This window comes from Lissotriton helveticus, chromosome 4_1, assembly GCF_964261635.1.
Source record: "Lissotriton helveticus chromosome 4_1, aLisHel1.1, whole genome shotgun sequence".
NCBI lineage: Eukaryota > Metazoa > Chordata > Amphibia > Caudata > Salamandridae > Lissotriton > Lissotriton helveticus.
In genome coordinates this window covers 309,496,627-309,523,016 of record NC_136063.1, presented here as the reverse complement: position 1 = coordinate 309,523,016, position 26,390 = coordinate 309,496,627, and the positions used below count along the sequence as shown (strand labels likewise).

Below are 26,390 nucleotides of genomic sequence, written 5' to 3'. Positions count from 1 at the left end.
TGACATAGAAGCCTACCTTCGATTCCGGTGACAATGGGGATGCTGAGCGTCATGGAGCAACAGCACAGATAGGACCAGGACAATGTCGTACAAGACCAATTCTGAAGTGTGTTCTCGAAAAAAAGCTGAGTTTTCAATTCTTTTCAATCCATTCAACCGCTTTGAGCTTGGCAATGACCCCACCACAGTTGCCTCGGCAGAAAGGCACATCGTAATCAATACGGCGGGATCCCTGGCGGGACACCTTCCGAGAGGAGCTTCTGCCTATCCCGGCGTCGACATGGGAGCAGGAATCTTGGTGGAGTCAACAGGACCGTGGCGGTCTTCCCTCTAGTGTCCAGTCAACAACTAAATCGGGCGGACGGACTGCCAAGGGGGACCCATGTCACCAAGATCTAAATCAGGCTTTTTGCTAGCACCAAATAAAAAATATAATTACACTTTATTCGCTAGATAGCAAAACTCAGCAACCAGAATTATAGCTAATTATGGAACAAAAGGGTAGATTTTGTTTCATCATTGTTGATAAAGAAAACATCTCCCTACCTTGTACCCATCAGAAAGCATCATTTTCAGTTGTGTGGTAATTTTCTCTCCATGGTTTGTTTCCAATGAAGGTAATTTATTTTATTTATTTATTTAGAAAGTTTTATATAGCGCGAACAAGATCTTTGCAGATATCAGAGCGCTTTACAAAAACAAGGGGTAAGAAAACGAGTGATTATCAGACTTGAGCAAAGAATAGTTGTAGGTAATAAATGAGTAGCAAAATAGGGTAGGTACATGGGGGAGCAGTCAATCAGCTAAACCAATACAAATCGACAATCAGAAAGACGAATAGTACAAATAGGTGCAGTCTCAAATAGTTACAAAGTGAAAGTTCAGGTAAATTTAGCCATGAGGATAGCTTTTACTTCTTTCTTAAAAAATGTAGTGGAGGAGATAAGCCTGGTTTCTGGAGGGAGTGAATTCCAAATCCTGGGTGCCATTCCTGAAAAGGAGCGTTTATGTTTTTTCCTTACGGAATCTACGAGGTTTCAGAATGGAGAACCATGAACCTAACAGCCACCCCACCATGAGACCGTAAAGAGTGATTTGCTGAGCTTTATAAAGCGGATCAGTAGAGAATCTGCATAAAGCTACAAACTACAACTTATGCACTGCGACATAAAATCTCATCTCATATTTTACAAAAGTTTCCTCTTAAAAAATGGGCCCCTTTAAAGAAAATGTTTACCTGCAAGGTAAAGGCTACCTCCAGGCTCATTAAGCTGCATGTGGAGTTGGAGCTGAGAGCACATATGGAGACCTTTGGAATCACTCTGTACCATGATTTTCATCTCAGTTTCAATTAACCAGCTTTTTCTCTAGTTCAAGAACTGTATGAAGTATGAAATTACTATTGGTGCTGCTGAATAATCAGGATAAATGACATATGTTTTTTTAAAAGAGTATCTGATCACTGTAGTGAGCTGTTCAGGACACTGAGTTTGACGGATATGGCCCTATGCTAACCCTCAAACTTTGTTTGCTAATTGGGGATATATAATTTGATCTAGTCCAGCACTATGATTGACATTCCCATCCAATCCAGTGGCCCTCTATTAAAAATATGTGATCCAATATTGTATGTATGATGCTAACACAGCAATCTGGGATGTCTAGTGGATTTTTTGTTGTCTAAAGCAGTGAGAAATTTCTCTCTAAGCACTGTTACTGGTGCATCTGTTCCTCTCATGAGTCTGAATCCTGATTGGAGGTCATGTAGTAGACTATATTTTTACGTGTACTCTCCGCGGTTACCTTACAATTGTGTAAGGATTTTGCCTGGGTGTGAGGGGCTAGAGAATGGTCTATATATGGCAAAGCCTTTCAAGTTTTAATCAGCTTTTCAAAGTGGTGCCTCTTTGGCAGCAGACACTTATTTTCTTGCGTCATGATTCTTTGATTGGAGCTTTGATGTTCAGAGAAAGATACTCTTAGTGCAGCGCATATTTGTGAAGCAAAACATTACTATTTTTCAGCAATTTGTGCACCATATTTTTTAAATTTTAATTTTTCCCACCTTTTCATATTTGTTTTTGTACATATATAACACATGGTGATCCAGGTACAACACAATCATCTAATTGTGACTTGTCTGCGGCCATTAGTAAGATGCCTTGCTTAGCCCTCTATTTGATGTTAGCACCGCAGAATATATGGCTTGCTTTCCTTGCTACAATATAACATTGTATATATGTTTAGTGCTTTCAGGACTGAAAGCTGACGTCTTGTCTTCTGTCTTGTCAGGTACCATACTATTTTATTGACTATGAATAAGGCATATTGGTTATTCCTACATGCCAATGTAAATACAGCATGAGTTTATGGGCCGTTTTGTGCATGATTTAAAAACTGCATGCAATATTTGCCACATGTGCTAAATGTCTCGTTCATTTTTCTCGGACGCTGTTTATCACATGTGCTATTTACTGTGTGTGATATTTACCACACACAAAAAAAACATGCCGTAAATAACCCAATTACAAGTATAAGAGGTCATTGAAAACCTCTTACCACCTTATAATACCTCCAGTCAAAAGCAGGTGGTAAATGCTCATCAAAGTATAGAAAAAGAAAGAAAATCTGTTAAACAATACAAAAAACATCAAGTCTCACAAAACCAGAGTTTACCACTTGGGTTAACCTTTTCGGCGCGGCCCGAAATCAGCCGCGGTGCTGATGGGGCCAGGGGGTGGGCGTGGCGCTCACATACTCATGACAGCTCCACGCAGTCATGACTGACGGGCGGCGTGTGCTCATGACGGCGTGGAACCGTCATGATCCTGCCCACTCACTAATTCGCCCGCACAGGTGGGGAATTAATGCCGCGTAGGTGGAGCGTGGGTGGGAGGCAGGTGCATGACTGCTCCCTGCCGTCATGAGCACACGCCGCCCGTGGCTCATGACGGCGTGGGGCAGTCCTGAGCATGGAAAGGGTTAAGTATCAAATGTTGGTCATAATACATACGGTAAATAGTGCATGCACATAACATCTGAAGGTCCTAGAGTGTGACAATGAATCCCTAGATAGCTGAAACACCCCGAACAGTCCATAGAACGACCACAGGACACCCCCAAAACACACCAACATCACCTTCCTGTGAGGCAGACAGGCAGACGTTTTTTGTGGCTAAATCATCTTAAAACAAGGTAAACAGAATCTATGATCATCATTTGACTTCTCTCGGTCAACAGAGAAGCATAAACCTGCAATCTCTTCCATTAAAGAGCAAGACTGTCTAAGTTAGTAAGTAAAATGTTATTGTATCAAATGAATTAATACACATCTTACCACAGGAGAGGCACGTGACAGTTAAAGGCTTACAGGCTTTAGACACAAAACTGGTAACTTTAGAAGTGCTAGCTGCTTAACACACAAAATTTGATTTCACCATTAAATTACATTTTGAATAACTGTTGAAATGAGTCTTTAAAATATTTCTCTAGCTGCTACCAATCCAAATGTAGTATTTAATAAACGTAACCATGTAGCCCAATGATTTCCTATTAAGCCAGCCAGTCTTGCTACAGTGAAAACAGTTTTGGGGATATTTCACTGTAAGGACAGGTTCAACATTGACTTCCACATGTCCTACTTTCAAATATCAGGCCCCCTGCCCTTACGGGCAATAAGACCTCCTTAGGGGTGACTTATTTATATTAAAAAGGAAGGTTTTGGCTTGTCAAAAGTTTACATTGGAAGGATGAATTTGCAGCCACAGGGAGGTTACCTGTGTGCAGCTACCAGTCTGCGCTCAACTGTAATCTCACAAATGCTGCCTGCACACTTGTTTACAAGCGAGTTCACGTGTAACCAACCCAGAGCCCCTTACCCTAGGTGCATCAAAGCAGTCATGTTTTAACACGTGGACATTGATGGTAAACACGTTCAATTAGCGTGTAAATACATTGAGTGATACTCAGGTAGTGAGAATCACCCACAATAAAGATCCAAAAACCAGGTGATCAAAACAAAAAATCCTGCTATACTAAATGGGCGCTTGAATTTATCTCCAAAACTGACCATATTTTAATTAATCTGATTTACGCAGAGGCCACCATAAGGAAGTAAGCAGTGCTTTACAAAAATCTCATATAAAATAATACATTAAAATAAACAACTGTTTTCATAAAGTCCAAGTATGTACTATGCTTTTGCTCATAATCCGGAAAAACTAAAGCTGTTTGTAGAAATTAGTTTCATTATTAACAAAAATGTACAGCTAGACAGCTGCATAGTGTAAAACATCGGACTCCAACATATTTACTGCAGTAAATGTTCAATTAAAAGGTCTGCGGTTGGAGGCCTCAATAGAGACCAGTCATAAAATGTTCTAAGTTCCTTATCAATCTTATCCGCAGTTTCAAGGCATTCTGTGATGTAAATTAATTTCCTGAAAGTGTTTTATAACTTGTTACTGGATGAATAAAGTGTAATTTTATTATGCTGGTATTTCACAACACCACATATTTTTGGGGGAAAACGGAACGTAGGAGAACAGAACAACTTGAACGAACAGAATGTGAGCGAGTGGTGAATGTATGATGTTACAACGCAAACATTTACAATGCATGCCTTTACAACGCAGTTTTTACATCGCAACATCCATTACAGCGCATGTTTTTACAACGCATGCCATTACAACGCATACCATTACAACGCATACCACAGATCGCATAATTTTGGGGGGTAACAGTAGGGTAAGTGTTGGATAGTGTAGGGGTAAAAACTATGCGTTGTAATGGCATGCATTATAATGGCTGCGTTGTAATGGCATGCGATGTAAAGGATGTTGCGATGTAATGACTGCGTTGTAAAGGTAGTGGGCTGTAATGACTGCATTGTAAAGGTTGCTTCCCATGAGTGGCTGCTGTTTGCGTTATGTGCGAGTTATTGCTTATTTTTAGTGCAAAGTTCGTCCTCTCAACCATTTTGGACGTTTCATGCAAAAAACAGTGTGAAATTCTGGGTTTGCATAATCTTGTGTAATTTTCCCCATAATGTGTTTAAGAATACAAAAGAAAATGTTTTGACTTTTGCACACCTCTAATTCAAAGATTCTTGAAGGCACATGTCTTAGTTTTAGTCCCTCCGAATATTTTCTGGTAAATTTGTGCACAGAGGCCACTTCCTGTACACTGTTTATTTTCTCTGATTGCAAACCATAAAAACGTTTTACCTTTAATATTTTAACATGTATATTTCCCTATCCTCACCCTTGAAAAAGTCCAACAGTAGCGCTACAGTTGAAAAATATGCATTTGTGTCTGAGTTTTGAGTGCATTAGTCCTTTAATCGGTAACCACTATCCCTCTCTCTCCCTAGAGGAATGCTTGAAACAACTGAATGCAGCAGTTTGGATCCCAAAGCAATGGACAGTATGACACTTGTAAGGTTTCAAAGACATGGGACAAGATGTACTATACCCATTCAGAATCAAGAAAAGTGCAATTTACACATGTGTGGTTTGTGTATGGGAATGCAATTTGTGATATGAAATGCAAAGTAAGTGGCCACATCAAAAATTTAACATATTAGAGGGCGGGGGGGGGGGGGGCGGTGGGGGAAGAGTCATTGCCTAATGAATAATAATTAATCAGGTTGTAATTAGTGAGTCCCCTCATGATTTGCTGGGAATACATGATGGCACTCATCGAGGCACAGTAGAGACCTGTGTCACTGCATTTGCTTTGCCATGATAAACTTTTTAAAAATAAAACCTTTTTTTTTTAGAATAACTAATCAGCCCATGTACATTAAAGGCACAGACACTGCTTTAAAAACACAAAATCCCGTTTGGGAAGACATCATAGGGAGCAGTCAGTAGTCATTTGTACTGGGCAACTGCTCTCAATCCTACGTGGTGCTGCTGCAGCACGGGGGAAATATAATTTTTTTTAAAAAAATTACAAAATAAAGAAAAACAAATACAATTAAAGAGTACTTACCTGCTGTTGCCGGATGCTGCCTTGCTCCTATGATCCTGTGCCAATCCTCACCTCCCAGACTTCCACGAACTGGTACACACTGCGCAGGCTCCTAGATGGCCAATTCAGACGCTGCTCTCATGCTGGGAATATTATTACCCAGCATGACAGAAGCTCTGGAATTGAATTTAGCAGCCTGGCTTGACACTCAGACAGGGCCTGGGAGCCTGTGTCATTTTCCACCCGGCTATGCCACGCAGCTCGTGTTGGAGGAATGCTAAGTGCGCATGTTGATTTGGCCTTGCTAAGACATCCAGCCAAGCTGACATGCGCACTTACAGTGCCCACCACTCCTTCTCCCTGCTGCTGACTCTCGCTGTGATGACCCTGCCCCGGCCCTAAGGCTCGGCTGGCTCTTCAAAACACAAAATGATAATAAAATGATTTTATTATCATTTTATTTCCATGTGAGCCTCTGCTGCCTGTCAGTAGTGGGGCGAAGCTCCTCCGCCATAATGGAGGAGCCGCCGCGGGTCATCTGGCTACCAACTGGTAAGCATCCTCTTCGTAAATTGATTATAAACCCAAAGAATGGCAACTAATGAATGGTTTGTGACTGAAATTTGATACATCCCTTTCCAAACTGCATATAGTATGGGGGATGCCCCTTCCGAGCCCCCACCCACATGCAATTTGGAAACAGCCACAAAATACTCTTACGAGTCAGAAAGACTTTGTACTTTAGGAAAAGCTCTGTCCTTGCAAATCATGTGATTTTTGCAGATCACACAATTTGCGAACACGGAAGTGCTCTGTACAAATGCCCATACTTAAATGCATACTAAGTGCAAGTTTTTCAGAAAAGAAGATAATTGCACACACGTAAAAATGAAGCTTTACCTTTTCTGCAAGCCAACCAAGATGCTTAATGTCACGGCTCCCAGCAATCCCGGATTTGCCCAGCTGGTCCTTGACTTCAATTATCACCTTAGTAATGAGGTCGTTCACATTTGAATGAATAGCATTAAACCAGGAATGGGCTGTGGCCGGATCTTTACTCCTGAGGACCACAGTGTGTTTGGCATCAGGCGAGTGAAGTTCTAGGTGTCTGGAAATTAAAGAAATGGAAGGATTTTAGAAGGGCAGATCAAGAGTAACCATTGTAGCAGCTTGCTCCAAACAGTAATACAGCATAATTTAATTTTTTGAACAACAAGCATTGGCAAAGCTAACAGGTCTCGCCTTTGGGACTCCCTGTTGACGATGCTGTACACCATGAGCAAGGTGCTATTCAGCATGGCCCCACGGAAAAAAGTACCAAAAAAGTGCAATTACATTGCTGCAGTAGTCATGTAATTTTGTAGATACGCTCATGTGTCATTCAAAGGAAGTTTGGAGGGGTAAGAAAAAGAGGGAGAGTTTGAAACATGTCTGACCCTGTAAAACCAAAAGCAGGGATGGGTATTTGGTGGAGAGAGAAGCTTACACAAGGGGGAAAACGGGAAAACACTTGCTCTTTCATGGAGTGTTTAAGCAAACGAATATAGCAGCTCCCTAAAAGTGAGCAGGAAAGAATAGAAGCCAGTCAGAGTGTAATGAGACTATGCTCCAGAAGAGGGACAAGCACAAGATGGACAAGCTGGTACAAAGAAAGCTATGTGATAAGAATAAAAAATATGAGATTAACAATAAAGCCAACTGATTGTAAACAAATGGTGGGCTGTAAGCCCCTGCAAGTTTTTTGTAAGCTCACAATCGGTCTAATGCAATCAGACTGCTTCCTCTGGTAAAACATCCATGAACATACCAAAGGATTGATTTCTCCAACAATATGGACCATGGTCTACATGGTGCCACCTTACAAAAATGTCTTTAGCACAGGCCAAAAGACTGGTTATTAGGTTTTATGATCTAAAGACAAAAATGCACCATTATTCGTGACGAAGGATGTGTCAACAGATGTTCTGAATAAATATGCTTTGTGTGGTTTATGCTACTCTTTTCGTCCTGTTTTATTATTCTTGTGGCTTTTTCTTTCTTCTCTAATCTGAGTACTCATGTTGTGTCTGAATCCATTAGGTGAGAGGCATGTTCCATTATACAGGTATCTTCTGTAGGATTGTGTAGCACACTGTTCTCTCTGGGCGTCTCCTCTTCTGTGTGACCCAGGGGCCTAAGTTGTCCAACAGTACAGTAAAGAGTGGAGGTGAAAATTGACGCTATGTGGCATACCCGTCACACTGCTTTGAAGCCTTTTGGCATCAGAATGAGCCCGCACTCCTGACTTCCATGAACACCTTCTCCCTTGGACTCTCACCGACACCTGAGTTCTTCTGATCCATGGTTCAACCAGACAGGTGAAGCCCTAGGGCTCCTGCACATTCTGGTTTCTCTTACCTCTAGGCTCCCAGAAATCTTCCTTTTCCACAATGCACCCATGCTTCGCATGCCACCCCCGTGCCCCCCCACCCCCCCCAACTCATTGTGCGATTCATCGTTCACAGGACAGCCGGCCCCTAGGCCTTCTTCGGGTTTGCCACTCACTTTCTGCAGCTCCCAATGTCTGCGAGAGTCTCATTTCACTCACTGCCTGCAAATGTCAAATAAAGCATCCACCTTCCTATGCAAGACTATTTCAGTACAGGGTAAACACCATGGCCCTTATTTACAGTTTAACAGACAGAATACTCTATCACAAACGTGGTAGATGTCCTGTCCGCCGTATTACAAATGGATACTCAGTACGAGACTTTTTTTTGTGCCTGAGTATCCCATCACCCAAACTCTAAATAAGGCCTCATGTCTCATCAAGCTTAAGCAGTGTACATCATAGACACAAACAGTAAACAGCACCAGCTCCTCATAAGCCAACTCCTCTCTGATAATACGCTTCCAAAGACCCAATGAGACCGACTCTCTGCCATGGCACACCGCTCTCATGCTCCCCGTACTCCCTATTGCTCCTCTATCCATCATTCCTTCCCATCTGGACATGAAGTGAATCTAGATCCCTTCACAACCTCATCTATCCACACTTTCCTCTTCCGGGCAATGATCTAGCCTTCTATTTGTCTTCCATGATCACTCTCTACTAAACTACCCTGTGCATACGCCAACGTCCCGTGCGCACTCCACCACTGCACAGCCGACCAATCACCCAGCTTAGCAACCCTTACCATGACATCACCAGATGACCTCATCCACATCCTCTTGTCTTCTAACCACAGCACCCAATTGGATACCTACCGCACACCACATCAACCTCATCTCCATCACCATTCTGCGGAACCAGTTAGCCCTCTTTGCCACAGTTAATCACCCCACAATGTGGTTTGCTGGATCAGCTTGGAATGGCGATTTCTCTTATTTTGCCAATTTGATGCTTTACTGCCGCTTGTTTCTCCACAAGCTGCTTACCCACCGCCTTTCCGGAAGGCTCCAGATAAAACTCGCTTATTGATCCGAGCCCCTTCTCTTTCTACTCCACCTCACCTGGTGACGTCATCTCATCATTTGGACCACGTGCCACCTGCTTGCCAGTAACAACTAAATAGTATTTTCCTTTCCATTACCCGCCGCAAATCCCAAAAAAACCAGCTGCACCTTCCCAGCCGCTCCCTCATTCTGAACTGTGCAAAAAGGGAGTGATCTACACTCCCTCATCCTCCGCATCAACTTCATACTTTTTTCCACCGTTTTTCTTCCTGACCCCTCCACCTACTCCAGGTTTTGCTCCCAATTCATTGCACAAAACACTACTAATATTCCTTTACTAAAGCACTATTCACAATGTAACTCAGCTGTGCGAGATAGTGAGCTATTAACAATTTGATCATCATGGGGTAATTATTCTCACCATATATGTACATATCCTGAACACCCAGACTGTCCCACTAACTGTTCTAGCAGGCAGAACCAATGGAGCATCTGCATTCACTCAGTCGCGGAAACAACTGAAAAGTCTAGGGTACATGTTTCGCTCCATTACTGGAATGGTACTCCTTTTACTGTGTTATGTTATGGTGAAGCAGTTCTCCTTACCTAAAGCGCCGGGATACTCTTTTTGAGTCACCGTTGCGCTATACAAAAGAATAAATAACATAACATAACATTTGAAACACTTTTTAGTTGGTACAAAGACAACATTCATCTGTCCCTAAAAAGATGGCTACAGTCTGCTCACTGATGGTATTATTTATACGTTTTTTATAACCTGCATGTTTTACTAATTTCATACCTAGTTTTATAGTGTTCTCAGCGATACATATATATGTAAGAACAGGACACATTTAGAGACATCCAGGCAAATAAAAAACAGACATAGAAACCAACACACAGGAGATGAATACACGCCTCCAGAACATTAGGGGCACTGTTTCCAGTCCTGGACTTTTATGTGAAGGCATAATGCATTCTGGGGTTTGTAATCTTGTTGTATTTACCATTCAACGAATTACAGTAGCACACTAGAAATAAATGCTTTGTGGGTGAAAGGTTCAGGACTAGAGACACTGTCCATTGTGGCCCGGTCACGCTACACGCACAGTCCTACAATACATAACATAACATGTGTATTTGTAAAGCGCACGTTCACCCGTAGGTCTCCTGGTGCTGAATAACAGATATGTATTGTTACCCAACTCAATGGTACTCATTTTATCAACCTCAGATGGATGAAAGGCTGAGTGGACCCGCCGGAAATTGAACCTGTGAACATGAGGTCGAACACAGGCCCCTGTAATGGATGCACTAGTCCACTGAGCCACCAGACCCGGGTGCCCCTCCCCCTCCTCCCTCCTCTCTCCTCTTCCCACCCCCCATGGGCTTTTATATAGCAGGCCATTAGCTTAGGCAAGCAGTGATCCATGAAAAAAGATAATCATACAGGTACCCATGCATATAGATCAATCAACACCAAAAGCCTCATATGCACCTCACATACATGCAGGCACACATTCCACCACCCTGTTTGTTGGTTTAGTGGGTTAATGCATCCACTGCGAGTCTATGTTGGACATGGTGGTCACAGGATCGAATCCCGGTGGGGTCCCAAAATCTTTCATCTTTTTAAGGCCGATAAAATAAATTGATAATCATTGAGTTGGCTAACAGTACACAAAGAGGCTAGGATAGATGGACAGACAGCTGGATGCAGGCTTCGTGAAAGCCTAGGCTACGGTTAGTGGTAATGAGCTGAAACAAGACTTTCACTCTGGAATGGGGAATAACCACATGCAATCAGTGTTTGTGCCTCCATTCGTATGTGCCTTTACATGGTTCTAGGACATTTTCCCCTTGTACACTTCCCCAGGTTTTTCCTGGCACAATGGATGTGGGATGAAAGGAGAATGGTATATCTTGTGTATGTGTCCGGCCAATCGGTAAAGGGTAAAACTAAACAGTAGTGGGACTGGGAGATAAAAAACAAAGGCTTCCCGTGTTCTGGAAGCTGATTTGTTCTCGTACACATTGGTGATGACTGGAAATTATTAACATCTGTATAACCTGTGCGATGACGCTCCAGTCATGATGAGTCCGTGACGTAAGTCCACTTCCCAGGGGGTCAAAGCCTCGCATGTTAAGGATCAGACAGTGAACTGGCCTTGTGACAGTGACTGTCCAAGAAATCAAAGTTTAGCGCAACACGACCCGACTAAAGGCTGCAGTTACAGAACAGGTGACAGGTTTTTTCCTTGCCTCTTATTTTTAAACATACAAGATTTTTCTTTCCTTCCCGTTTTTTCTTTAAAACCTCAATATTGTCCCTCGACAAATTCAACTTGTCCATATTTTCAGATGGCCTCAATTCAGAGTATTCAAGTTCAATCTGCGATAAAAGAAAATACTTCAAACTGGGGCCACAGAACAGAAATGCTCAGTGGTGACACCAGAGTTAATCCTTTTGCCTCGTTTTGCTGTTTGTGGAATTCAGAACGAAACAAACAGAATTTGGTTCATTTCTGTATCACAGAAGGGGGTTTGCACCGGAGCAAAAATGGAGGAAACTGATTGTGAAATCATACACACCACGTGCACATCTTTGATCAACTCTCCATTGAGAAAGGAGAGCAAACAGACTGCACTACTTTTGACAGACATCTGCCAAGAAACTAAACAACGTGGCTTTGTCCAAACCAGACTTTCAAGTTTCAATTTTAACAAGCATTAAAATGCAATAGGTCTCGCCTTTTATTGAGTTAAAGGCATTTGCTTTGCTATATAATACCATTAGCAAAACAAATGGCTTTAACTTAACCACATAGGGCTGGGCAGACATTTTATTCCACTTTGTATTCCGGTTTTGAAAGCCCAGGGCCATTCCTGGCTCCCCTGTCACTTCCCACAGTTACCAGGGGTTAATGCAGCAGGCACTACGAGCGGCTTCTGGGAAAAGGAAAAGAAAAGAGGCAGGAGAGAGGACAGAGCTAGAATGGTTGCATGGCCACTTTTGAAATATTATAATTTTTTGGCAGTTTATTTTCATGTAGCGCGAACTCGAGCCGAAAATATTGGAGCGCTTCACATGAGCACCAGTTACGTTACACAAGGACACATTCATTTTTTCATAGGCACGAAGAGATTTGACCAGAATCACAGGCTGTTGAGCCGACGCCAGAACCTAGTTTCCCAGCGGTCTCGTCTTTATTAAAGTTAAAGCAATTCTGTTTGTAATTAGGTGGCTTTTTAGCTTTGCTTTTACTAGTGTTTTTCAAACTTTCATGTACATAACATGCATATGTATGCATATATATACATATATATATATTTATATATGTATATATATATATATATATATATATATATATATATATATATATATATATGCATATATACACATATGCATTTATATATATATATATATATATATATATATATATATATATATACATATGCATTTATATATATGTATGTGTGTATATATATATATATATATATAGATACATATATAAACATATATATATATTCACTGAAAAAACCATAGGTTTCACACCAGTTATAGTTAGGTGGAAATTTAACTCGCATAAAACCATTGAAATTCCCACGTTATAGTTAGTTGGACTCACTATAACTTGCGCGTGCAATGCACTGCTGATGACGTCACATATTACATCACTCATGACATGGTCAGTGACATCACTCATGACATCACTGATGACATCTCAAATGACATCACTGATGACAACATCCTTGTGACAAAGTGGCAGACCTCCTATCAGCATAAAATAACCTTTGACACACACATTTAAAAATAGAAACTAACATTTTCTTAAAAAAGGAGAAACCAATACCAATTACAACAACTTATTAGGTAATTCCAACATCTACATACACATCCACTCATTCACCAACAGTTCTATATAGTCACTCATGCATGTACTTACTCATCATATGTACTCATACACCTATACATCCTGTTACACACTAATACTCATCCATGTAGTTACTCACACACAAATTCACACATGCAAATAAACTATCAAAAAAACATTTACTTGATTATACTGCTATATGCACACCACTACACATACTTCTACAGAAACTGAAACATATTTACTCTCTTAAGTTGGCTTGAGGAATCATTGGACCAGACTCTACCTAAGGTTGAGCTCTCCCATCGGATCGGAGTAAATAAAAAAGCCTGGTACACCCTAGAGCTTAGAACCCTTAAACAACTCTGTACACAGAAAGAGAGGCTCTGGAGAAAAGACTACCAAAAAGTTAGTAAGGATATTTACAGGACTGCGCTTCGCAACTATAAAAAACTGATTAAATCCACTCAATCCAACTATTACCAGGAAAAAATCACCTCTGCCTCCAACTCTCCCAGGGAAATCTTCAAAATATTTAAGTCTTTAGTCACACCACCTATTCCCACTGTTGATCCCAGTTGTGCATATACTCGCTGCACTGAATTGGCTGACTTTTTTTATATAAAAAATAACAGACATCTACTCCACTTTCCATGATACACCTTGGATATTAGCATCCCCCCCAGTTCTGAGCAGAATCTCCTTGAAACGTTTCCTCCTCTTGACTGCCTTAAGGTTCAATCACTTCTGAGTAACCTTAAATCAGGTTCACCAGCTGATGTAGCTCCCCCCACCATGCTCAACCGGGTCTCTGATGTTGTTGCCCCGGTGATTAAGGAGGTGATCAATACGTCGCTCTCAGCTGGGGAAGTCCCCCTCCAGTGGAAACACGCAAGAGTAAAGGCGCTACTAAAAAAGCCCAACCTCAATCCTAACGATTGGGCTAACTACCGCCCTATCTCTCTGCTGCCAACAATTAGCAATCTTACGGAAAAACATGTTAATTCTCTGATTTCTAACCATCTAGAAACCCAGAATCTACTGCACCCCACCCAGACTGGATTCAGGTGCAAACAAGGCACTGAAACAGCTTTGGTGGCGGTCATTGAGGAGGCAAGAAAGATTGTAGATGAAGGCAGTTGTGCAGCCATACTGTTATTAGATCTCAGCGCGGCCTTTGACACCGTTAATCACTCTATTTTGATTCAAAGGCTGGGCGATGTGGGTGTCACTGGGACCGCGCTGAAGTGGCTGCAATCCTTCCTTTCCGACCGGACATTCTCTGTATTCGAGGATGACATCTCCTCTCCACCTGCGCATCTTCACTGTGGCGTTCCCCAGGGGTCATCCCTCAGCCCAACCTTATTTAATATCTATATGAGGCCTTTGGCTGAGGTGGTGTTACCCTGGGGGGGGTGCAACTAGTGACGTATGCTGATGATACGCAGCTCATCATCACCCTTTCTGGCCAGATGTCAGCCTATGATAAACTTTCCTCCTGCCTTAGTAAAGTTCGTGAGTGGATGGATGCCTCTTTCTTGAAACTTAATGGAACAAAGACGGAGATCATGATGCTGGGGCATGATGCTCCATCCACGGTGGACGGATGGTGGCCTATCACTTTGGGCCACCCCCCCTCCCCCAAAACGAAAATTAAAAGTCTAGGGGTTTGGATGGACCCAGCACTCAACTTTTTGGTGCAAGCTCAGAAGGTTGCAGCTACTTGCTACGCCCTGATGAGATCTCTTAGGAAAATCTCTGAACTGCTTCCGTTTGAAGCAAGGCGGATATTAGTCCAGGCCTTAATTTTAACTCGCCTGGACTATGCCAATGCAGTATATTTGGGAGCACCACTAGGGACATTCAGGGTCCTACAGACGCTACAGAACTGTGCAGCTCGGATGCTTCTAAAGATACCGCGTAGAACTTCTGCCAAACCAGCACTCCGTCAACTCCATTGGCTTCCAATGCAACAAAGGGTCGAATTTAAGGCTCTGACCATTGCCCATAAAGCCATGACAAAGACAGGGCCTGGTTTAATCCAACCTTTGTTTTGCCCTTACCAAACCAATAGGACCCTTAGATCTAGCAGTAAGAACTTTCTGGCAGTCCCATGAATAAGGAGAATTCGTATGGGCGGCAGACGTTTTTCTGTCCAATCAGCTAAACTCTGGAACAACCTGCCGGACCCTATTCGGTTGGAAGAGAACCACCTTAGGTTTAGAAAGATGCTAAAAACCCTCCTATTTCTGTAATCTCTGGGGTGATGAATTGGTTCACTGCAGCGCTGGGATGCCTCCGGGTAACCACGCGCTATAGAAATAAGTATTCATTCATTCATTCTTAAACAATCAATTATAAAAACACATACTAACCCACCCATACAAACAATCATCCACCCATACAGTCTTGCACACATGCTGTCTTCAAAATACAAACAAATAGTGAGTCACTCATTCATGCATCTGTGCTCTAAGTAATATCCCCCACCGAACCATACAGACACTGATACCGATACTCAAAAAACAACTAATAACCCATATACACACTCATGTAGCTACTCACCAACCCATGCAGCCACTTATACACAAAGTGAGACACAGATACAGATATTTAAATATTTAAACATTACTCGCTAATATATGTATTCACTAAGATACATTTAATAAGTCAGTTAACCAATCAATTTTACACAAAAAACATCCATTTAGACATTTATTTACCCATTTATTCTTCCATCAACCTTTAGATATACATATATAAAAAATATTTATTTTTCAGAAAGATACACATTCACTGGATGATGTCATCAGTGATGTCATTTGAGATATCATCAGTGATGTCATGAGTGATGGAAATCCATTCAGCCGTTCGGGCTAAAAGTGAGTCCAACCGCCCTATGGAAATTAACATGGGGAAAACACGTTTTGGGACCCCCTTTTATCTCGGCCCCCGCTTGACGGATCCCCCTGAAACTTTCAGGGAAGGAGCGGAGCGCAGCGAGGCAAAGTTAAGGACAATTACAGGCAGATCCCTCATTCGGCGCCAAAGTTATTCCCAATAGAATGTTGCGGATTTCCTATGGAAAACGATCCTAACTATAACTACCTACTGGCGACCGCCAGTAGGTAATATACATCTGCATATCTATATAAATACAAATATTAATGCATGCATACATATACATATATGCATACATATGCATGTTATGTACACGAAAGTTTGAAAAACACTAATAAAAGCAGAGCTAAAAAGCCACCTATTTACAAACAGAATCGCTTTAACTTTAAAGACGAGACCTATTGCATTTTCAATGTTTGTTACTTTTATCACTCCGGAAGTGTTTCCGAATAGTTAAACAATGCCAGAATATACCTTCTGCAAATATAATTTTATAATCAAAAGTGATCTCACACGTGTCCTTGATGCCAGGATGCTTGAGCCTCCTGCCAGACTCGAACCTGTTTCCCCGGTGTCAAAGTTGGACGCCCTAGCCGTTAAGCCACACCCTCCATGTTTACAGGGCCCATACAATAGGAGAAGTCAGCCAGTATTAAAGTGCTCCTGTTTCCAACAGAACATTCACGTAAACAATGTGCTGATCCCGCCATGGCACATCATTTTTAATTAATTGCCTAACCACAGCTATAAAATTCAGCAGTGAGTGCAGCGCGTAGCTGCAAGGGCGCAGATGGCACGGACATGGTGAGTGACATTAAGGCTCTGAAGTGGCCTAGGCACAGTTTAGAGCTTTATAAAACTCCTAACAGACAATGATAACAAGGAGGTTCAGTTTTCAATAAAAATACCGTAATCCCCGGATGAAAGGAGGCGCCAAAGGAGGTTCGGTTTTTCATAAAAATACCGTAATCCCCAGATGAAAGTAGGTGCCCAAGGAGGTTCGGTGTTACATAAAAAACGTGTTCCACTGTTCCCCGGATGAAAGGAGGCGCTCTCCAACATGATAGGTTTTACATTTCCCGCCCCTCAATTAATTTAACATGATGACGTATAAGTTAGCATAGTGTGTCTAACCGAATGATGTGTTGCATATGTATTTAGGACTAATTGGTTATTTTCGTGTTCCAGTTAGCAATTTCTTAGCTTAGCTCCTGTGCCGCCATCTTGGGAACATGTCTCCTCGACCAGACTGCAATGCCCCCTCCCTTATGAACAGAAAATCCCTGGTCTCAGCGTTTCTCGCCCTGAGTTAGTATTTGCAGAAAACTAACAACGAAATGTGTTTCTTTGCTATCAGTAATGTTCCCATGCCCGGGAGGAGCGGAGTCTCAGCTCCGTGGCCTTGGGGTGATAACAGAGCCATCCTCCGGCAGGTGCAGCGGCTTCATGTGTGCGCTCATTGTTCACCATTTCTCCAGTCCAGTACTTTTCCTTTAGGGGCGTGACTAATGTTGCTGTAATGTATTGTCGTTTTGATAACCGGCAGTCCTCTCGGCGCACTCCTTGGAGTGAAGTCCTGACAGGGCCTCTCTATAGAGAAACTAATGGCCTAATCAATGTTTTCTAATTCTTCTCCACTGTCTGGCTGGCTTATTTTATGGGAATGATATCTGAGTGAGGTAAGTTTGCTCACGCTTATCAGATGGCGCCCGAACAGGTACCCCACGATCAGGATCTTTCTCGCCCGTAGGTGGGTTGTAGAAGTCGGGGACCGTCTGGTCGGCACAGTGGGTCTGGGTACCCATTTGATGCCGGGCTTGGTTCTCGCAGCGCTGCCCAACACTGCTGATCAGCCGGCTTATGATCCTGCGCCGGGGTCCAAAAGGCGGACCGTTGGGAGCTGACCGTGTTGGTCTAAGCAGCCGGCGGTGGAGAACAGTGGATGTCGGGTTCCACGAACAGGAGGTGAGTGGTCCGACTGATGATTGAAGGAGCTAGGGTGCTCCAAGGGGCTAGTGTGTCCCTAAGCCTGCTTTCGGTGATTGGAAGAGGGGCTAGGGTGCCCCGGGGAACTCAGAGTGCATGAGACGCTCTGACAGACTGTTTGTGGTTTGGTGGAGGTTCGGGGGGACGCTTGATGTTCCTATGTTGTGGAGAATCTGGCCGGACGGTGCTCGGACGGAGTCGCGGTTGATGTTGGTGGAACACTGGGAAAGGACCCAAGCCTAACCCGGAAGGGGGGTTTGCTGGAAGGGTCCCAGGTCTCCCGGGGTGAATCCGTGCAGTGGTCTGTAGTACCACCCGTGTGGCTGACCTGTCCTCCGGCCTCCGGAACAGTTTCTGCACTGTTCAGTGTTTATTAAGTCTGCGGTAGGGTCTGGTTCCCCAGGACTTGGTCGACGGGCCTTGTCCCATTGTGGTAACACGTGTTTGGCATGGTGACTCGATGTATGCCCATAGGAAATATGTGTGTGTAAGGACATGAGCAGTTGTTTGTGGGAATAGCTGTTTTGTCCTCTTGTGTCTGGGTGCATGTGAGTTCTTTGGCGGTGCCTGATTGTGTGAGCAAGATGCCGCGTTTTAGTAAGTTGCGATGTTTTGGGTGTTGTTGTCGTTCAACTGATGCCAGATTGGCCGAGAGTCAGCCTGCTTCTTTAGAAGGCTCTCCCAACTTGGAAATGTATGTGAAATATGGACTAACCCCGATTTTGTTTAATACTTTGTGGCATCGGTACACCAAGGGTAATGTGGATTTGCAATGGCCGTTGACCGGTTTATTTGATGCAGCTAAGATACATTACTTGCAGGTGAATGTTTGCTAGGCGCAGTCCCCAGAGCATGTTCGATTCCTTAAGGATGTGGCAAAAAGAAGTTCGGCAAGGACAGATGAGCGATGAGAAGATGTCCCAGAAGAAAGCTACCCAGTCGATGGTACAGAAAGTGAGAGCCTATAATAAAGCGGAGACAGAAGCAGGGATTGAGCGTGCAGATAGGCTTCATAGGTTGCAAACAGATAAGAGTTATGTGGTAAGTGCGGAGGAGAAGGATGAGATAGAGGACCTTTTGAATGCCTGACCCCCACCCCCTTATGCACCGCAATCGATATATCCAGCACTATCTACTTCTCCGACTCTTCTGTCTGCTTCTGACTCTTCACAGGCACCCTCTTCCTCTGACTCTTCTGCTATACTAGCCTCTACTGCCAGTGTTTTGAAAGGTGTTAAAGCTGCATTGACTTCTGTAACCTCGACCCTCGTTTCTCTATTGCCGGCGGGAACTTCAGTCCCGTCTGCCCCCCTTATGGCTACACCGCTATCTGCATCTGCGTTACCTACGGCTTCGGCAAGTGTTACCCCTCAGACTATACCTGGGACTCCGACTCGGGGTCGAGGGGGGTTGGATGGGCGTATGATTTTTGACCGTGTACGTAAATTACTTACGCGTTCTAATGTGGATATGGAAGAGAAACAGGTTGTGGCCAATCAAGCATGTCAATGGGCTCAGAATGCCATTTATACAATGGAGGATATTTGGTCTACGATGAAAGATTATGAACCTTTGATGCAGCAGCATGCTTTGTGGCATATGTCAGCGACGTTGATAGGGTTGTGGGAGCAGTGCCACGGGGACCTGGCGCCCCAAATTATCTATGATATTAGAGACAGAGCTTACAGGGCCAATACTAGTTTGGGAGAGGTTTATGGAAATATGCGTACATTGGTTGGCTACAGAAATGAATTATAGTCTACTGGTCCCTCTACGCTTGGAGCACACCCCATGCGTGAGGTCCAACCCGTCTTTCACCCTTAAATACCTGAATTGGTGGATCCAGTGACAAACGCAGTGACAAGGGCGTGGGTAGAGGCTCGCTTTCAAGAGCAATGGGTTTATGTCCCCTGGAAGAGGAGTGAGGTGTTGGCACTGAAGGAACAGTTACATGACTCTAGAAAGAATCCGACTGCCTATTATAAGGAATTGACTGAGACGGCTACTTCAACGGTCATGACATTTGCAGACAGAGTAATTCTTTGGATTATTCGTTCCAGTGGATGTATGGAGACACGTGAGTGGTACGGATCATGCAGACGAGCTGGGGGGCACATGGCAGGAGTTTAAGGATTGGGATAAAGAAAGGAAGCCGGGGGATAAACAGAGACAGGAGATTTTAGCCCTGCCTGGATGTATCATTAAGTACATGCATTCCCTTCTCCCACCGAAGAAAGTGGATTGGGATAAGTTGACTGTCAGAAGAAAGAGGAGGGTGTGTCTTACTTCTTTACTCGCTTTGAGGAGGCATTCCTGGGTTTCAGTGGTCAGGATTTGTCGCCGGATGGCGGGGTGCAGGGTGTGAACAGATTCGTGCATAATTTGTTACCGGAAATATCGGCCCGGTTGCAGGCTTCTGAGAGTACGTGGACAACGTCCACCCCTTCTGGCATTTTGAGTATGACTCAGTACTATGAGCATAGGGAGAATGAGAGTAAAGATAAAGCAGAGAAGAAAGCAAAGGACCTGAAAACGAGAGTGTTGTTTCAGCAAGTAGCCAGAGGACGGGGACGTGGGGCCCCGCCCACTGCGGCCGGGCAAGGTTGAGTTGGATATGGACGTGGAGGAAGGCAGACATTAGGGGAAAATAAGTGTGCTAATTGTAAGGAGGGTCACTGGTGGCGGGAGTGTCCGGAGCCGCGAGATGAATACAGAGGACGGGGCAGAGGTAGAGGTCGCGGGGAAGTACGTAGGGATGACTGGCAACCTAATGAGGGTCGGCGGACAGGTGGGAACTACTTTGATGGTGACAGGGACAGACAGCATTACAGAGGAGATTGTGACGGGGAGCGGGACAGACAGTGTTATCAAGATGACTATGATGTAGATGAAGTGACGGGTTTTTCTCACAATTAGGACAGCATAGGGCAGAGTAAGGAACCAGTGTCATTGCAAGTAGATCAGTGTGGGCCCTATGTCACTGCGGACTTGCTGGGGTCCACCAAGACGTTTTTAGTGGATACGGGAGCTATGAAGAGTTCCGTGGCATGTTCCATGGTCCCTGGGGCGGCTCTGTCTGGCCAGAATAACATCTCCGTTGGGTTTTCAGGTACACCGGTGATTAGCCCCATTTCTTTTTTTTTATATTTCTTTATTAAAATTTAAAACAAACAATAAACAATAAAGAAACAAGGCAATACAATTGTTACAAATGGAGAAGCGTCCTGCGGGAAGGAAGACACACAACCCTGGTACAGTCAACAATATAGGATGGGAGGAGCAAGGGGAAACTGCAAGTCAGGAGGCATTCTAGCTGAAACAGTAATAGGAATGTCGGGTCAGGGGGAAGGTGGAGTGGTCTCAACATGTGTGGAGGGAGGTGTACATATTTCACCTCGATAGGAGTTCCACTGGCCCCAGACTTTTCCCGATTTTTGGGGCCTGCCACGTGCCACGTATGTTGTCTTCTCTCTAAACATACACCAGTCCATGTTTTCCTTCCATACCAGAACAGTGGGTGGCCTCTGAGAACCCCACAATTGGGCAATATCTTTCTTGGCTTTCATATTCCCGAGGGTCATTCACTGAGTCTGAGCCACATCATAGTCAGTCGGCTCCCAAACATTCAACAAACATCTTCTAGCTTCAGGCAACAACGCAACACCAGTGACCTCTTCCATAACGACATGCACTCGGTTCCAATAACGCACAACCGCCGGGCAGTCCCAGAGTATGTGAAGAAAAGTGCCCAGTAGACCGCATCCATGCCTACACATCCCGTCCGAGGAATACCCCACACTAATAAGGCGAGGACCAGTCACATAGATCCGGTGGAGGATTTTAAGCTGCACAAACCGGAGATGAGCCGGAATTGCAACCTCCTTCGGCTTAGATACCGCGGACTGCCAGTCCTCATCGTCCAACTCCAGACCATCGCCGGTCCAGGCCGTTCTGAGACGGTCTAAGAGGCCAACCCGATTATTTATCAACTTTTTATAGATCAGAGAAATTGTACTGTCGGGGACGTGCCCATCTAGTACCCGGTCTTCAAGTGGGGATGCCTCCGGGATAGTGGTACCCGACGGAAAGACCGAGGTAAACGCGTGGCGAATCTGCACATAACGGAAAAACTCCCTATCACTCAACTCGTATTCCGCCTTCAACACCTCAAAAGTCTTAACCCTGTCCTTGACCCAGACATCATTCACTCCGCAAATACCAATCACGTCCCATCTTCCACAGGGAGCCAAGCCTCTCGGATGCGTAAAGTGGAGTCGCTCGAGTCAATCTATCCTTCCATCCCATTGCAGCATTCGCACGATACCATGCTTGCACCGCTATCTTAGTTGGACCCGTGAGCATCTTCCCGGCAGATTTTGTATAGAGCGCCCTGTTAAAATCCCCGCCAGGCAACAGCCACTTGTCCATTTCGAACGCAGGGTTCGACGCAGAACCATACGTGCCATGATTGATTGCCCCCAGCTGGGAGGCCCAATAATAGCGCCTAATATCTGGGAGTGCGATTCCACCATCGTACCAGGGGAGTGTCAGCTTGGTGAGGGCAATGCGAGATCGCCTGCCCCATATCAGTTGTCTCTGTAGACCTTCCACCTCTCGAAAGTAGCTCGCTGGGATAACGTCAAATGTATTTTGTAACGCATATAAGAACCGGGGCAGTGACATCATCTTAAATAATGCTGCTCGTCCGAGGGGGGACAACGAAAGCTTGCGCCAGGCCATAACGTCAGTCCTTAGGCGTTGAAGCGGGGGGAGCAAGTTACGTTCATAGCGGACCACAGGATCTAGGGCAATAAAGACCCCCAAGTATTGGAATCCCGCCTGTACTACCTGTATGGGACAACCACGCGGCAAGGGAGGAGATTCACCCGAAAGGACATATACACAAGACTTAGACCAGTTAATTACGAGGCCGGAATTCTTCCCGAAAGAATTTAGAACATCAAACAACACTATCAGCGACTTCCGAGGTGATGTGAGGTACAACAGGATATCATCTGCGTAAAGTGACACTCGGTCCTCAAAGTCCGGGGTCCACCGAATACCCTTCATCGATGGCTCCCACCTCAGCCAGGCTGCCAAGCGTTCCAAGGCGAGGGCAAAAAGAAGTGGAGACAACGGACACCCCTGGCGCGTACCCCTTCCGAGGGTAAACGGCCCAGAAACTCGACCATTCATGGCCACCTGAGCCAATGGTTCCTCGTACAGCAATCTCACCCAGCCGATAAAAACAGGGCCAAAACCAAACTTCGCAAGGGCCGCCCATAGGTACGGCCATTCTAGCGTATCAAACGCCATTGTGGCATCTAAGGAGGCCAATACGGCCGGCTCACGTAGCGACGCAGCCCTCGCAAGGGCGCCATGTAAGCGCCGCAGATTCAATGCCGTGTTACGGTGTGGAATGAAACCGGATTGATCTGGATGGATCAGGTCGCCAATTATAGTTCTCAAGCGGTTTGCGAGCACTTTCGCGAGGATCTTGGGCTCAGCATTTTAGAGCGATATAGGTCTGTACGATACACAACGATCTCGTGGTTTCCTCTCCTTATGAATCACGACAATAGATGCAAGTCGTTGATCAGAAGGGAGGGAGCCCACATCTAACGACTCCAAAAACATAGACCGAAGATACGGCGCTAATTCATCAGGGCGCAGTTTGTAGAGCTCAATGGGGAGTCCATTAGGGCCCATGGCCTTTCCAGATCGCACGGAGCGGATAGCAGTCGCCACCTCCTCGACAGAAAGCGTCGCATCCATCGTTTCCCTGTCTAAATCCGACAAGCGGGGCAGCACTATGTCTCTTAACAGCAAATGCGAGTCCTGCTCCGGCCTGTCGGAGACAGGGGAGTATACAGTTTGGAAGTGTTCTGCAAAACACTCCACAATCTCAATAGGGTCAGTCACTCTCACTCCATCCACTCTCTCAATCAAGGGGACCACACGACTCACCCTCTCCTTGTCTAGCCATGCAATCAACTTTCCCGCCTTATCTCCCACATCATACAAACGTCCTTGCTGCTCTCTACTCATCACTTTGGCGGCATCCGTTACCAGTGCCCTGTAGTCAAGTTGCTTGAGACTGAGGAGGTGGAGCTTGTCCTGAGTGACACCAAGCTCCAATTCCCCTTCCAAGTCAGTTATTTCGGTCTCAAGTCGGACCACAGCCTCGTATTTACGTTATTTAGCGCCATTGATTAATGATAGTGCCTGGCCACGGATAACAGTCTTGAAGGCTTCCCACAGCGAGATAGAAGACGACACAGATCCCACATTTTCCGTGAAGTATCGATCCAATGAGTTGATCAATTCCGACCGGGGTCCTAGGATCGCGGAGGTACCAAGGGTTAATCGGGGCTACCCGACCCTCAGTTCCCTGCCTCGCTTCCATCACAAGCCATAACGGGGAGTGGTCCGAAATACCCCTAGCCAAATCAGAATGTAATCGAGTCTCGAGAGACTACCTTGTGCACCAGAGTGAAACGTGTATTGTAACTGCCCCGGGTGAAGAAGCCTCCAGCAATCTATTAATCCCAATGTATCCAAGAAGCCACCCAGCCAGGACCGTGATCTTACGAGTTCCCTGGGGGGGTAGCGATCGTCACCTCCAGAAACAACCGAGTTGACATCACCACCCACCACTAGGATACCCTCCGGAAGCTCCAAAATCACTCTCCCCAAGTTGGCAAAGGTCGTAGTCTGAAGGCCAGGCGGGACATAGACAGAAAGCAGATTGATAGTCCTCCCCTCCCATCGTCCAGTGATGACGGCGTACCGCCCCCTATTATCAAGGATGATATCATCCACCTCCAGAGGGAGGGAGGGAACTCCTGACCAGTATGCCCGCCCCCCTAGAGCCAGTGGTGAATCCAGAATGTGCCAGAAGACGGTAGCCCCGCCGATTCATAGCATGGCATGTATTTCCTATCAGATGTGTCTCCTGCAGTAGTACAACATCGGGGGAGAGGCGTCTCAACAGTTATAACACAACACCCCTCTTTATCCTATCCCCCAACCCATTAACATTCCAGCATAGTAATTTCAATCCCCTACCCCCCATCCCAGGAATAATCGCTGCATCCACCCCACAACGAACGCGACATCCAAATCCAGAAGTCAATCAATACATTGCCTTGAAATAAATGGAACACCAACAACTTCCCCCCCTCCATCCCCCAACAAACACCCGAAACCCGACCCACCACCCTGCACCCCTGCGTTAGACTCAAAAGCCACCCCAACTTGCAGTGTGCCTGTCGCACTAACATATAACTAATCTACGAAAAAAAAACCCAGAGGAGGAAGAGTCCCACCCCCCTGCCACCCCTGGGTAATCACTACTATCAAGCCAGTTTAAGAGTCAGCAAACCACAGCTGGATGATCTGTATGTAATCCAGGAAACCAGGTCCATTTCTCATTCCTGCTCCATCGGGCCACCTTCAGCTCCGCCAGAATGTTCAGAGTGTTCCTGCTGTCTGGGCAGCGTGTCGAGCCAGTCACTAGCGGCCTCAGGGTGATCAAAGAAAAACGTCCGATCTCCATATTCCACACGCAGTCGAGCTGGAAAGAACATTGCGTATTTCATGTCGCTGTCCCTCAATCATCTCTTCACCCCCTGGAACCCCATCCGTTGCTTCTGCACGAGCTGGGTGAAATTCGGGTAGAAGCTCACCGTGGTATTTTCGAATTTCGTGGGGCCACCCAGCCGCGACGCCTGCAGGATAGCATCTCTATCTCGAAAGTTAAAGATCCTGGCGATTATGGGTCGTGGGGTAGCACCCAGCTTAGGCTTTCCTCCTGGCACCCTGTGAGCACGCTCAACGGCAAAGAAGTTGCTTAAGCCTTTAGGTGCAAGATGGTTGACGATGAGGTCCTCAACGAGGAGATCCACAGCTGGGCTTTCTGGTTTTTCAGGGACCCCAACAATACGAACGTTGTTTCGTCTTGCCCGACCTTCAAAATCCTCCAGTCGGCGAGAAAAGAAATTGTTGGAAGACCGTAGATTGCGGACCTCCGTTTGTAGATCGAAGACATCAGTCGTGAGGCTGGAGGTCTTCAAATCCAATGATTTAACTTTTTTATTGGTCTTAGCCAAATCCGCCCTGATCAGGTTGGCATCGATTGCCACAGTGTCAAGTTTTAGGGCCAGGGTCTCCTATTGTTGGCCAATAGAGGTCTTCATGCTGGCAATGGCACCCATGACA

The 26,390-nt window shown here is 45.0% G+C and overlaps 1 protein-coding gene across 1 annotated transcript in view; it reads right to left on the bottom strand.

Annotated features, from left to right (window-relative positions):
• The window catches only part of SNTB1 (syntrophin beta 1), a 625,304-nt gene that overhangs the window by 157,148 nt on the left and 441,766 nt on the right, over positions 1–26,390 (bottom strand). The window contains exon 3 of the mRNA XM_078686832.1: positions 6,874–7,081. Within this exon, the coding sequence (XP_078542958.1) occupies positions 6,874–7,081 (208 nt within the window). The remainder of the gene's footprint in view (positions 1–6,873; positions 7,082–26,390) is intronic.